The 14,744-nt window shown below is 52.7% G+C and overlaps 5 protein-coding genes across 5 annotated transcripts; 3 read left to right on the top strand and 2 right to left on the bottom strand.

The window, feature by feature from the left end:
• Nucleotides 1-1,597: 1,597 nt before the first annotated feature.
• Nucleotides 1,598-4,857, top strand: CTAM01_07585 (uncharacterized protein; the record flags this gene model as incomplete). Its single annotated transcript, XM_060523607.1, has 3 exons — nt 1,598-2,063; nt 2,152-2,567; nt 2,833-4,857. The coding sequence occupies 3 exons, from the start codon at nt 1,598-1,600 to the stop codon at nt 4,855-4,857; spliced, it is 2,907 nt and encodes a 968-aa protein (XP_060381661.1).
• Nucleotides 4,858-5,271: 414 nt separating this feature from the next.
• CTAM01_07586 (uncharacterized protein) lies at nt 5,272-6,474 on the bottom strand (the record flags this gene model as incomplete). Its single annotated transcript, XM_060523608.1, has 2 exons — nt 5,272-5,876; nt 5,934-6,474. The coding sequence occupies 2 exons, from the start codon at nt 6,472-6,474 to the stop codon at nt 5,272-5,274; spliced, it is 1,146 nt and encodes a 381-aa protein (XP_060381662.1).
• Nucleotides 6,475-8,462: 1,988 nt separating this feature from the next.
• CTAM01_07587 (uncharacterized protein) lies at nt 8,463-9,872 on the top strand (the record flags this gene model as incomplete). The annotated part of the gene is made up of 1 exon (XM_060523609.1): nt 8,463-9,872. The coding sequence occupies one exon, from the start codon at nt 8,463-8,465 to the stop codon at nt 9,870-9,872; it is 1,410 nt and encodes a 469-aa protein (XP_060381663.1).
• Nucleotides 9,873-10,403: 531 nt separating this feature from the next.
• CTAM01_07588 (uncharacterized protein) lies at nt 10,404-12,791 on the bottom strand (the record flags this gene model as incomplete). Its single annotated transcript, XM_060523610.1, has 1 exon — nt 10,404-12,791. The coding sequence occupies one exon, from the start codon at nt 12,789-12,791 to the stop codon at nt 10,404-10,406; it is 2,388 nt and encodes a 795-aa protein (XP_060381664.1).
• A 453-nt stretch (nt 12,792-13,244) lies between these two features.
• Nucleotides 13,245-13,661, top strand: CTAM01_07589 (uncharacterized protein; the record flags this gene model as incomplete). Its single annotated transcript, XM_060523611.1, has 1 exon — nt 13,245-13,661. The coding sequence occupies one exon, from the start codon at nt 13,245-13,247 to the stop codon at nt 13,659-13,661; it is 417 nt and encodes a 138-aa protein (XP_060381665.1).
• Nucleotides 13,662-14,744: the final 1,083 nt, after the last annotated feature.

Genomic DNA, 14,744 nt, shown 5'->3' on the forward strand with positions numbered 1-14,744 from the left:
AACTCCGAAAGTCATGGTAGACGATGGTCCGATGGATCACGATGCATTCTACCCATGGTCATCTTATCATTCTCTTAATGTCGAATTCAATAGCACGATGCTTATGTGTGATCTGCTATAGACTCACTTGTGGGTTTACTACCAAATATACCGGAGTTGTTATCTCGTCCTCGTGTGCATATTATAGCTATCCCGGTTGATAGACCAGTTATGGGCCTGCAAGGATTTGAAGTAAATCAACCTTGAGGTGGTGTTCAAGGAACATTTTGCTGGAATTGGTAGCGAAAGGTCAAAATCGAAAAACTCTTGGTATATCCCTCCATATTTATGTCGAAAAAGTTTGAGATTGCCATGTTTCCTTGTTGTGAAATAACGCGGTCTCGCGTCAGTTTACACGTCTCGACTCAGGAATGAAGGTTGTTCGCGGGGGCATCCCGATTCGAGCAAATGCCGATCAACTTCATGTGCGGCGCCACACAAGGACAGCCCTTTCCAGATCGTGCCGGCCTGTAAACGTGCCATCCACATGCTAGCTAGTCCACGAAGTACCTTGAGTGATTATCTGCTCGAGTCGTTTTAAAAGACGGTTAGGAAGATATTGTGGTGGCTGGTGGTGTGTTGATGCGCTGGCCGTCAAGATGCGGCCGGTTTCTTTGGTCACAGGACCTGAGATGACTGGCCAATTCACCACCTTCAGTGCTTCTACTTCCCAGCTTGCTTGCAAGCAGAGGGTGAGGTCTGTCGTCATCGTGGCAGGGCCAGACATGTTTCATTCGCTGCGAGTGAATGTCTCTGTGACGGCTGGCCTTGACATCTCCCCACGCTCCCCTCACCTAGGTAAGGTGCCAAGGTAAGGCAAGGTGAGGTAAGGTACCAGGTAATTGGAGGGAAAGTCTCAAGACGCAGGGCACGTACCGAGAGTACTTGAGGTGGCACGTGCCTGGATGAGGTACCTTGTGCGGGTGGAGCATCGGTCTAGGTACCTCCGTACCGTGGTCCTTTGGTGAAGTGTTCCTGGATTGGCGGGTATCAAGTGGAGCACTGAGGATGCGCTACCGCAGATTGGGCCAGATTGGGCAAGCACGGCAAGAAGTGCGACCTGCAATGGTTGCACCTGTGGTTTTTGGCTTGACGCGAACGTTTCCTGTCCGTCTTTTTTTGGCCAAAGGAAAGGTACATGAAAGCACCTTCAGATTGCATACGATCTCTCAAAGAAACTGTCTCGATTCAGGTATCTCACCTTTCCCATTCTCTTTCTTTGGTTGGTGCTCTCACCACCTCTTTTTCTCCGGTTCAGGCGCGGCACCGCATCCTTGACCTTTTCTCATCCCCTCCACTCCCCTCCAAGTTCCAACCCTCCTACTGTGTATTCGTCCCAACTCCCATCCGACCTGGAATAATCATCCCTACGCCGTCATCTTGTCTCTCCCTTCTTTGGTCTCTACTCAGTATTCGTCAGGCACGTCTTTGCTCGAGCCAGACTTGCGAATAGATGCCTTTCATCTTCCTAATAGCTCCCTCCTTCCTACGGCATACAACGAACCCAACCCTCCATCGTCGTCCTCTTGACGATTTTTTTTTTCTTCCAATTTTTTATATGAGCCCAATCTCGGCTCGGACCACATGCTCTCAAAAGAAACTGCAGACTACCCCCGCTGGTCTGGGTTGTCCCCTGTCATCTTGCGCTGCTGCAGACAGTTCACCACGACCAGGGCCTGTCTTCTCCAGTGAAGAGGCACCAAGACACCACAGACACCCTTGTCGCCCCCGTCAGCAAGCTCAAAGAACCGGTCCAAGTCGCGCCTGGGCGTCCAGTCCATCGCGACAACAATCACACCTTGGGAAATACAGTCCCCTCCTCGCTGCAGGTGGCCTCCAAGAGCCCAATCGCGTCACCGGCCGCCAACTCAACGGCCATAATAATACCTATGTACGAATCGCACAACACAGAGTGCCAACAATACGCACCCACACACACACACAGAGTCACAACTCCAACATAAACCCGCCTTACCTGGCTCGCACAACTCACAAAAGAGAGACCCCTCCCACAGTCGTCTCTCGTGAATAGTCCCTTTACGGATAACCTCGTTCTCCCCGCTCTCGCTCAGCTCTCTGCCTGACTAGCTCGACCCAGACCGGCACCCCGAGCCCCGATCCCAACGTCCGTGCCTTCGCCTCTGGGCTCTCAGCATGCTGTCCGCTGTGGCGACGACTCTGCCGCAATAACGATGGCAGAACTCGGGACCCGTACACCACCGGAACCAGATGCAGACCCAGAACAAGACGACACAACAGACCTCGACCTGAACACCACGGCCTACCGATACACGGCAGACACCCACTTCACCGACGACTACACCGACACCGTCCGCAACACCGATGACGCCCGTCCTCGCGACGCCGATCCCATGGCAGACTTCGTCCAAACTTCCGCTCCCCGCCCGGACGAGGGGTCCAGAATGCGATGTTGCTGCGGTCGCAACGATTGTGCTTATTTGAAGCATAGCTGCTCCGTGCTCGAAACTGTCGAAAAGGATGTTCATACCGCCGCCAAGTTGGGCAAGGTGCGTCCTCGTTCTTCTTTTTCTAGCTTTTCCCTTCTCTCCCTCACCCGTCGAAACATTCCAGCCGTGCCGCTCCCCAAGCCCGTGCCAATCTCTCGAGACATTCCAACACCTCATTTCCCGTGATTAACTTCAAGATGGGGAGTCCCGGCACCGTTCCAGCCCGCAAACTCTGCGTTCGCTACCAAACCTGCGAATCGTCCCAAATGCACCGTCGTCTTCTCTCGCTGCACATGTCGCCATGTCGCTGACCTTCCCTCTCCAGGCCTTACTTGCTCGTCATGAGGCGTACATGGCCGATGCCGAACGAGATCGCATGTCCCTTACGAGCCGCATAGAGCAGTTGGAAAACGAAAAGGTGGAATTACAGGCCGAGAACGCGAGGACCGTCGAAGAGAACCGTACCCTACTAGATCAGCTCGAAATGCTCAACAACACGGTTCAGGATTCCGATATCCGCATCCAGACCCTTGAGGCTACCCTGCTGTCGTCTCACCAAGCAGTGCGGCGTCTCGAGGGCGCGGCAGCTCGTGCTGCGGAGATGGAGAGGCATATTGCGCTTCTCGAACAGGAGCAGTTGCGGCTGCAAAACACCTTAATTACGACCGAATCTGAGGCCCGCTCCGCCATGCAGCGGTGGAGAAAGGCCGAGAGAGGCATCTCTGACCTTCAGGAACAGCTGGAGCGCATGGAAAAGGAGGCCAAGGAAGAGCGTGAACGCCATGCCGAGGTTTTGGGCCGGGTGGAGCGCCAGCGTGAGATGGAAAAGGAACTGAACCTTGCCGCCGGACGCCTCAAGGGAGCTGCCGCCACCAAGTCGCTCACCAACGGGAAACCCGCCACCAACGTGGTATCTCACTTTGTCCGAGACTTGCTGCAGGACAATGCTAATCTGCAGCTGGGCATGGCCGAGTTACGGGAAATGCTTCTCAACTCAAACGACGAAATTCAGGCCATGAGGGACCAGCTCATGTGTCATCAACCCATCGGGGAGGAAGACGCCAGCGCTGCGTCGACCTTGCGTGCTGAAATCGGGCCGGAATTGAGCGAGACGATACAGCACAATATTTCCCAGCAAGTGCATATCCACCACCATTACCATGTTGCCGAAAAGAACAAGAAGAAGAAGCGTCACAGCCTGAACCCGGCAATCTTCTCTCCCGCCAGCGTCTCGCGATCGTCCACCCCTCCGCCGGCCGTGTGGCGACCCGGCCCCTCACCAGTGACCCCCAGGGCCTCGCATTCTCACACGGGATCAACGTCAACAGTTTCGATGCCGCCCTCAAATCGGTGGTCCGTCTTCTCAGAGCAACCCTCTGAATTCGCACCGTCGTCCGTCCCGAGTTCGCCTCAGTCAAATCCTCGTCTTTCCATGTTCGACCGCCCAATGCTGGAGACGGACATACCCATGTCTCCGACGACCAGCCTGGATCCTACGTCGCCTACATGGAAGGTCTCTCACCACAAGCGCCCTTCTGAGGTGTCAATTCGAAGTTTCTCTGTACCTCCAAAGTTCCTAAACTTGGGTTCGCCAGCGCCGCCAGCTGCCCCGACAGTACATGTCTCTCAGCCTATTTCGTCTACGATTGAGGAAGAAAGAGAGGATCACAGCGGTGAGGAAGTGCCCGGGTTACTCACTTCCAATGAGGACCACGGAGAGACAGAAACCGAGACCGAGACAGAAATCTCATTCTCCAAGGACGAAGATCTACCGCGGAGAGGTCTACACCGTGCCGTCTCCCACGAGTCAATCATGTCGCTGTCGGGAGGCTTGGACATTCACACACTCAAAGTACGACCGAGTCAATTGACCCTTCGCCCTCTGGGTGGGGCCGATGCTGTGTTCACCGGAGTCACGGCACGGTCAACGATATCGAGAGGAAGCGATCGACGGAGTGACGCCTTGCTTCGCGATAGTCTGGCAGGGCGACCGGTGTCGAGGATGGTTTCCACTCCGGTTCGAAGTGCTTCGCCAGCAAGCACCCATTCTCAAGGTTCGCAGAACTCTGGAGGAATAGGTCGATGGGTTAGCTGGAGGCCTTGGACTGGCGCGGCAGCAGGCCGAGCCACAACACCCACGCAGGCACCGCCTACACCGACACCGACACAACGCAGCGGGAAAGAGAAGCAGAAGGAAAAGGAATTCCTCAGACCGCCGGGCATCAATCAAGCCGGTGCTATTCCAGGGTTCCATGAATACCTGGCGGCGCATCAGCGTCGCGGTCCTCCGAGCAAAGTGTCGCCTGACCAGGTGGACGTCGACGCACTTCGAGAGGTGTTGGAAGAGTGAGGCTACGTGGCTCGGTATGAGCATGGTTTACTGCATTTCATGGATACGGGCGCTATCCTTTATTTCTTTTGTCGAATTTTCTTGGGTATACAAACAAACACAAGTGGCGTTCAGAGAACCTGGGCATAGTTGAGGATGGGAGCTGAAGATACCCTACTGCTTTACGCCGCGTCTGCATTCGCGTTTTTTTTTAGTTCATTTCTTTTGTTACACAAGCCGGGCAGCATGTCGAAATTGAGACGGACTGACGGACGACTAGGCGTTCTCACCAAAGGCGCCATATCATCTACACAGAGCTACAATCAGCAATACAGCATGATGCGTCGACCTAAATATAATTTCTATTCATCTTACCTGTCGTGGGCCGTGGTGTCTTGGTAATCATTCATAGTCTCGGTAGAGAATTCTTGGAGTCTATGGAGGTCTATTTGCAGCAAAACTCTTCGTCACAACTCCCTCTTCCTCATCATTCGTTCTCTTCGAAGCACCCTCTACACGAACTTCGCATGTCTTCTGAACATATATCCCCCCATCAAACTGTTCGCTCCTATGCCTGTTGTCCAACGGGATCGACTCAGCAACCATGACGGACCGAGACGTATTATTCGGGCCGTATCCGTTACTGGGCTCGCCTCTACAGTTGATGTACGACTTATTGCGGTTCGTCCTGCTCCCGTTATACTTTCTCATCCCACGCGTCAAGAGAGCCTTTAGTGGCGGCAGCGATCCCACGATAATGGCGGTGCCGAGCTCGGTGAGACTCCACACGGCCAGGCCCACCATGTCCACCGTCTCGCCCTTGAGCACCTGCGTCATGCGGACGATGGCTGTGAGGATCGTGATGAGGGCCAGGCAGAAGGCTACCGCAAGACCAAACTTTTTGCGAAAGTCGAGTTGAAGCGAGGGGAGAACGGCGATGGGTAGGCTCATGATGAGCAGGTCCGTAAAGACGTCGGCTGCTGTTGCGAAGAAGATGGCGAAGCGGTAATAGTAGACTTCCTTTGGGGAGAGGCATTTTCCTTGTCACAAGCATCAGATGCAAGAGACTGCTACCGCGAGTTTAGGAGTGAACATACCTGCCCGGAAGTAGTCGGATGGAGTATCACAAATGAGCGACCCCGAAAGCCATCCCCCAATATACGAAAGGAGACAAAACATGGCAATCCCATACCAGACCTTGCGTAGCCACGGGATGGGACTAACAAGCCTGAAAAACACATTCAAAAAACTCGCCTTCACCGCAAACAACCCCGTCCAAAAGAGATACGTGAGCGCATACGACCAGCGCAACCACTGCTCCAGCTGCAACTCCGCCTCCCTCTTGGACGCGGGGACGAACCTGCCCGCCTCGAGCTCAACGACGTACCACAGCGAGTCCATCTGCTGCATCTGGAGGATGGCCATGGTCAGGAGACACAGCCAGGCAAAGACCATCCAGACGTCGTCACGGAGGAGGTGCCGGTTCCGGCGCCAGCGGACGAGGAGGCGGAGGGAGAGGAAGATGTACGAGGTGGCTACATTGGCCCAGGTGTAGGCTGTCAGGGCAGGGCGGGAGACGTTGTGGGCGACGCCGAAGAGCGGTGCGTCGGGGTCGGCGGTCTGCAGTTGTGAGGACATTGTTGATGGGATGCAGGCTGATACCACCAGGTTCCCGACAATGGTACAGCCTGACGAGAGGGAGCTGGCAGTGTCTGAAAACGCCGCCATTCCCGGTCTGTTTCTGGGAGGGTAGGGGGGAGGAAAGAAAGAAAGAATAGAGAAGGGCAGAAACGCAGATCGAAGGGAGATTCAGGCTAACATTGTGTTACTGCTAGGGACATTTGGTGTTCCTATATGAAGACGAGCATTCGGCGATGGACGGACAAGGAACATGGACTTTCGCCGAACGCAAGGGATCGTTTTCACTTCCCTCCCCCTGTGAGTTGTGCGAGAAGCGAGGAAAGTAGGAGGCTCGGAGGAGAAGCACGATTGTGTGAGTGGCGCGGGCAAACAATCTCATGTGGTGAACATACCTGTTGGTCGTGGCCAAACAAGTCTTCTGTTTTTGGACCAGCGCCATGCCAAATGCTAGACTGAGAGCGAGATGTGAGAGAAGAGTCGGGGAGTCGACGGTGGCATTAGCAAAGCAGACTTTTTACAGACGGTTCGTCTATCAATATCTGTAGCAGTCGAAATCTATATTATCATTGGATATGGTTTCCCCTTCGTCGGGACAAGAGCCTCATCACTTGCAGCTTGACGTTGGAAATGGAGTCCAGTGGGATCCAACATGTCGACACCCGGCACCCTCGCCGTCTGGCCGTCCCAGAATCTCGGATCTCGCACGTTATAGCGTAAGCATAGGACGCCAGCTCATTTCATCTCACAAAAGACACGATCTGGGACAAGGATACATCGGCGATTTTCGATCGCGGTTGGCACCACCCGCATCGACGTTGGCTCGAGCAACGGGGATCGCGGCCCACGTAAGGAGTAGACGGCAACGACAGGGACTTGGGAAACCATTTCGTTTTCGCTAAGGGGATATCCCTGTACCTTGGAGCAAACACTACTATCAATCCTAGACTGCAAACTTGATCGTGCGGGATTTGTTAGGGGCGTTGAGGGGGCATTTTGAAGATACAGTATCTGGCTTCTGCAAATGCTGATACCGATGAGACGCAAACTTGGCTATTATGTCGACGCAACAGACTGGACTCTCTGGATATCTTGAACCGGCGGTCTGTTATCGCGGAACCGGAGGCTGGAGGCTGGCGCTGGGGATTATTTCACTTACTGCGCCGCGTTGATGCAGAACACAGACTCTTTGTCGACTCTCGAAGCGCAGACTGCGCTGAATTAAGCCGCCAATCACGGTAGACTGTTGATGTTGATGTCATGTTTTTGTGAAATTTCTCGGAGACTCTGAGGACATCGGGCTCCTGAACTAAACATCCAAAAATTTGGACACGAGAATCATTGTAGAAAAAGTCGTGAATATGTCCCCTTCCACCTTAGAGATCTATCCCATAGCTTTCTGACTTACACGGTACACTCAAAAATGGGCTTCCGATGTGCGAGGTGAATTTCGTAGACCAACACACCACAGCTCTTCTCACACTCTCCTCAGTCAAGCGGTCCTCTAAGGCGCTAGAAGGATAAGCCTTGATGGTTTATGTCCAACTGCATCGCTATTTTACAAACGCAGTCAAATACCCCTTATTCATCCAATTGCTAACGTTGAATGTCGACGTCCTTCTTTGTCTACAAGTCCACAATGGCACCGGTTCCAGGCGACTGTGAGAAAGAGACGCCGACGTCAAGGGTGGCACAAAGCGACGCCGACTCTGTCGAGAGCTCGGCCATCATTGAAGGAACGGTCTACATTTCGCTGAGCCCAGGGATTCCCATTCTTGTCTGTGATAGATATCTTTAGAACCGTTCTCGCCCTTGGGAAACGTTATGTTGCCCAACACTCGAGCTAATACAAAGCCGCAGGTAGTAACTTAAGAGATGAATAAGGACCAAAAGTTGGCGTTGTCGACTCATCATCCAATGTGAAAGCGGGCTTCAAATTCTCAAAGACGAGCCACAAGTCATACTTTCATCCGCCATCAACTGCAACCATGTGTATCAAACATTTACAGTTCTACAACTGCCCAGCCAGCCCGCGTCCTAATGCCCCCAAGAGACGACACCGCGTCATAGCCAACATCCTCTGCTCGCACATCTTCCCCTGCCCGGCCCAGCAATGGGAGAATCGCACCAGCTTCTACTGCTACATGTGCCCCGGCTGCTCGGGCGAGACCCCCGCCGTGCCCCGGGTGACCCCCTCGCACGACGAGTGGCACCGCGACGACGTCCAGGATAGCGCCTGGGCCCAGAGTTACATGACCGAGTACTCCCACTCCGTCCTACTCTGGATCCGGAGCAAATTCCCTTCCAGCGACGTCACGAACGAGGAGATGAGCGAGTCGTGGTTCCGGGCCTTCTTCATGGAGCGCCGGTGCAAGGAGAACGACCACCGCGTCGGCGCTTGCTCCTGCGAGGCGAACGGCCCGCTGGCGTTCTACTACAACCCGGCCACGGCGGCCCGCAAGTACCTCACGGATATGGCCGGGGAAAAGGCCGAGTCGGATATGCGTATACAGAACCCTGCCATGCAGAACCTGTTCAGATTCCGACATACCGTGCTCTCTGGCTTCTGTCAAGCGCAGAAGCTCTACTTCAGGGGCGGGCTTTCTCACCAGCCTCTGTTTTCGAATTACCTTGTCAAGAGCCGTCGCAAGACGCTGGACGAGAACATCCGCGACCACATGCAGCTGGCGTCAGCCTTGGTCTTGCAGAACGCAGAGTATGGCGGCGGGTGGACTGATGCGCATACCCTAGAGTCCAGCGCCATGTCGAGGCGCGCCAACCTGGTCAAGTTCATGGCAGAAGTTCTCTTGCACGACAACGGTATCTCCAACAGCCGGTTCGGCCTCGCTGTGAAAGTGCTCTGCAGCATCATCATGCCCCTGGTGTTTCGCGGTCCATCGACCGTTCCGGGGCTGGAAAATCTCGCCGAGATTGCAAGCTCGACTGACAAGGCATCGTTGCCGCATAAACCCTTCATGTGCTTTGTCCAGCTGATCCAGAAGTACTACCACGACCGCCGCCAAGAGTGGAACTCGGAAGTCATCGCCTACAAGGCGAGGCGGGCCCTGATCGATTCTGTAGCGGAGGACGTCGACGACTGGGAAGGACCGTCACGTCTCGAGTGTCCCGTCTGCAACAAGAAGTACTACGATCACTCGCCGGGCGCCATGTTCAAGCCCTTTGATCATGGCGCCCGCGGTTGTCATCGCGGAGAGCCGATCGTGCGGATGAAGAAATGCAGGTGTTTTATTGGGAAACGATGCCTCTTCCAGAAGTTGACGGAGAGTACCCTGCGGAAAAAGGAACCGGCGTGTCCCAAGTGCAAGAAGCTGCTGCCGAAATCGGCTTTTCGGTTGATAGAGGCGACTGCGGGAGAGTTGCTTCTAGGGTCTGCCTGATGAGCTAGACCGCACTGGACTGGTCGATCTTGTGAGGGCTGTGTTTTGATTTCTTGATGGATTGGCCGATAGCCGGGGCATTATTGGAAGAATGGAGTAAGAGGAAATAAATCTCGGGTGAATTCGAGTCTGTTTCCGAATGATCTCTTTATGAGCGGAGGAATGATGCTAAGGCTCCGTCAATCTATAGCTAGACTCATGGACTAAACACTGACTTATACCTTTCTCCTTTGGTACCTACGCACCAAATTCATAACTAAGTGTAAGATTCAGAGAGTAGAACTCAGAATATAGATACTATTTGTACGGATGCGCTGCCAGGTTCTCCTGATGAGCTATCATCGTCATAAATGAGGAAATATCCAACGAGCTCTCAACAGTAACGGATGCCAGTAACGGTGTCTACATATTAAACTATGTATTATCTTCTACTAGTTTTCTGGGCAATACTCTTTGGTACACCCATCGTAGACAGCGAGTTACAAGTATCGTGGCCTCAGTCCTTGCTCGTCGCAACCAACACTCTGCCCCTTAGACGATAGCCACAACCTGTTCCCAAACCCCCGACTTGATGAGCGCTGCGTTATCTGGGGCTGTCTGGAAAAGTAATGCTATAAGAATACAGCGGAATATGATCATATCGTCAGTTGTCTTTTCATTGGCCACATCTCCTCCATCACGTTGCTGGAATCGCCGTTTCCGATAGGAGCTGTCGGCCCTGGATGAGGCCACCTTGTCCAACCTGTCTAACATCTGATGAGTATTCAACAGCTCCCACTTCTTGTTGTAATGAGCGCCTGCAAGGTACTTCAGATCTTTATCGCGCGGCTTCATCTGTGCAGCCAAGGGTACTAAGACCTCATCAGAGTCTTCTTCTTGAGTCCCAGTGTTCTGGATTGAGCGGTTCTTGACATCAGAGCTCTTTTCTGGTTCCCAGTCGCTTCTTGTGCTCTCGAGAGTCTCCGGAGTGAGGCCAATGGAATTCATCAAGTCTTCGATCCATTCGAGCGTGTTAGAGTGGAGATGCCAGACAGTCTGGTCCAGTTCATCAGGAACTGGACTGGTTGAATCATCTTTCTTTGGTGCCTTCTCATCCGCTAGCGTCAACGCGAGAGTCGTGTTGCAAATGCGGATTGCGCGAGACTGAGTGGAGGATGTGTTATGGTTGGAGTTCAAGAACCAGCGATCCAGCAGTTGGAGTTGCAGATGAATGATGCGTCTCAAGTATGCCGCGACTGCTGGATGATATTTGGAAAACCAGGTTCGAAAGGTCTTGTCGTTGTGAAGCAGCTTCATGCATAGATGAAGTACAACCTTGAGGCCAACAGCTGGCTTCGTTGCGCCCACTCCCTGACACTGCAAGTGGTGGATGATTGATCGTTTAGTCTCCTTGAAAACTGCCTCGAGGGTTTCACCTTTGACCCTTCCCAATTTATCCATCCCATCATTGACCCATCGAATGACGTTTTGGTCCCAGTCCGAGGTCTGGAGCGACACAGGCCAATCAGACATGTCGTCTCCTTTGACGCTTTCTCTTGTGACATTCGTCCAGAAGTGTCCATTCAAAGCGAGAAGAGTAAGAGGAGGCCTTTTGCTCAGCAAGTCCGTAGGGAATAACGTAGGCACATATCGTGGTGTGGAAGCTAGGAACAGCCCGACAATGGGCATGTATTGTTCGTGGGAGAGGCCTCCATAGTCCAACATGAAGGCACCCTGTGCTCTGGAATGCATATCCTGCTCGGACAATTTGAGCATGTATCTTAATACCTCGACGCGGTGATGGCTGGTGCTCAGATTGATGACAGTCAATGGGTTGTTGGGCCCGGCACTAAAAAGAGATTGCCGGTCGGCCACTATGGATGCGCGTGAGTGGGATATGGCCACATTGAGACGGGATAGGCTGTGGTACGACAAGAGCTTCTCTCTCTCCTCTTTCTTCTGAAGGGCGTCCTTACCCGCCTTGGTCTTGTCGTACAGCCACTGGAGTCCAAAGATACCGGGGATGTTGCGAGAATCGTCTTGATCTTGCTGTCTTTTGCTGTACTGCGAATAGGCTCCAAGAACACCAAGTATTGGGTGTTGACGGAAGTCAAACTGAAATCCATAACCAAAGATCACAGGAAAATTTGACGATGGATCGGTGGGCCACTTCGCCCAGCCCGGTGTTGTTGAAGCGGCTGTGACAATAACCCCAATCTGCGCGTACGCAGGAGCGGCCACGAGGTCGCTGGGTAGGTAGTCAGCAGTGACTTTCCGTCTACCCAAGTCGTCTCGAGGGTCTATTCTGTCCAGTCCAACTTTGTGGAAGAAGTCAATCCAGGTTGCAGCAGGCCTGTTCTCGGAATGAGCGGAGGTCTGCCTTGGGAGAAAATAGCGGAGGATCGTTATCAAAGCACTTTTCAACCCCTCAGAGTCCTTCTCGGTGATTTTGTCGTCGGTGCTGTTTTGACACGCGATGTGCTTTTCTGGATCCGTGCACCTGGTTCTCTCTTCGCAGATCTCGTCAATGTCGCTCCCAAAGTTGGTTTCGTCGGGAACTGTTTTGATGTTGTCGATGTCCGCCTGCACCCACTTCCTCAGGGTCTGCATACGGAAGATGGGAGTGATGACAGTATACTCGTATGTCCACTGGCGCCAGTTCCATTGTCTCGAACTCTCTTTTGACCACTTTTCTCCGATGGCAAGGCGATTTGTCGTTCTGCTCCCTTGTCCAGGTGCGATGATGGTCTGAACGATGGGAACTAGAGCGAACAAAAGCGCCACAGCACCAACGATGACAGTAAAGGCAAAGGTTATTGGGTCCCAATCATACTTCGCATCGTCGGCCTTTTGAGATCCGTTCAGAATTTGGACCAGAGTTCGAAGTAGACAGTCAGTCGAGTTACTGTCCTGTGGACAGGTGGAGATGTCGGTGCCCATGGCAAAAGTATAGAAGAATGGGGTGACTCGTGCATGGTATGAGCAAGAAGGCTGGGTGGAAGAAGCCCAGGTCCTTAGATATAGATACCGGGAACCCTCATTACGAGGGCCTTGCATGAGACAAGTTAGCTGTACGGCCACTCGAAGAGAGAAAAGAACACTATGTGATTAAAACATGAGATTTCAGTAGCCACTCTATTGCATCAATATCTGTGACTTGTCGCGCAGCTGACATTGTAGATTGGCTCACCTAGGAGATGATTGATGCAACCCATCCAGACACAACATGATCTCGAGATAACACTAAACCCGTTCTAATCTCGAATCTTATCGGTATGCTAGGGCAAGTCGGGTTGTCCGCATCAGAAATCTCAGCCTCACGCGCGAGATTCGCGGGCGAGTGCGGAGGTGCTGACAACTGTGCTCTCGCGGAGCCGAATTCCCTTTCGATATATGCAAGGAGTGCTACAAGAAGCCTCTTGGCGCATATGTATCTTGACCACGCCGGCTTCAGCTCTTCTTCAAAGAGCAATGCTTGAGTGCTGGCTTGAGACACCGTTTGCTTTTCTTCCTGCTGGTAGGAGCCTTTTACTTATCAGAGAGCTATTCGGGAGCAAGGCATGGCTTGCATTTCAAATACTAGCTAAGAAGCACCACTCGATTATTACTTGCTGTTGGTATCCGTATCACAGGGTAATTGATTCGAACCGTGAGTTGACGAAGAGGTCAATTGATCTATATGAGCCACCTATAGTCCTCATGACGCTTCATACGCCCAGAGGCGCCTTTTGTCTCTCCCCTCAACACCCTCAAAGCAGAACTGAGATCCTCGCGGGGACCATCATGCTACAGACGGCAATCCGGCTTTAGCGGGTGGAAAATATACAATTCCGCCGTATATGCAGGTCTGCCTGCCGGCAATGCATATGAATTGTTTCCAGCTGCTTCATCCCGTCGGCCGTCGTCAAGAGATAGGGGTGGGACCAGTCTGTCTCTGCTATGACTCTGCCGATCATTACAGTAAGTGAGAACTGATCCAGGTCAGGATGGGTTCAGCTGAACTCGTTTCTGTCAATATTGACTCACTCCTGCATCTGGGGGCCGCGATACATGTTGCAAGCCATAAGGCGATTCTACCATCGTAGAGAGCCAGATGTCTCTTTTTCCCCCTCTAAAGTAAGCAAGTGTCGGATTGGAAGTCCAATTCGACCTCGTGGCCATGGGCCCACGTAGGGGCCACCTACAGACCATACTGACGATAATCGTAGCCCACCCAAGCTACTTGTAGGTCGGAACCTCATTTACACCTCTCGCAGAATATGGAGAGAGTGGCCCCTCCTCACATCAACAGTGCACCTAAAACCAACAGGAAGTCTACTCGAGTATATCCGCCCCAACTTTTGGCAGATTATCAAAACCAGTCGGGCCAATGGTACGCTGGAGAACAAACTGTAGGTCAAAAATCCTTCCCACTCTTCCCCATCATTGCAACCCAACAACTACTACTGCCTTTGCCAATTTTTGTTTAGCAAGGTCTAGACTTACGGTATGCAAACGTGAAACAGTGTGAATACAAACAAGAAATATTCAGCCTTGGGAGCAGTCATAGCGGTCAAACGAAGAGTTTGGCTGTTTCGAGGATCATTCTCGCGATGGCTTCATGTCATCGTGTAGATGGGACTGGCTACAGTCTAGAACGTGGGGTGAGGTAGAGTGCAATTGGAAAGGGTGAAAAAGGTGGTTAAGAACTGGTGATGGCAGTTTGTCGTCGATTCGAGAGGCGGGGACAATAGTACTGTCCAGTACTTATCTGCGAGAAGGGGACATACGTCCGTGGTAAAGCAGACTTCACCTCCGATATATAGGCTGCTCTTCTACGACCACAGTTGGTTTACAAACCGGTATGGACGTGGTAGAAATCACATCTCGCACACAGCATCACACATGCGAGTC

Source organism: Colletotrichum tamarilloi (assembly GCF_030869305.1).
Source record: "Colletotrichum tamarilloi strain Tom-12 chromosome Unknown Scaffold_24.1, whole genome shotgun sequence".
Lineage (NCBI taxonomy): Eukaryota > Fungi > Ascomycota > Sordariomycetes > Glomerellales > Glomerellaceae > Colletotrichum > Colletotrichum tamarilloi.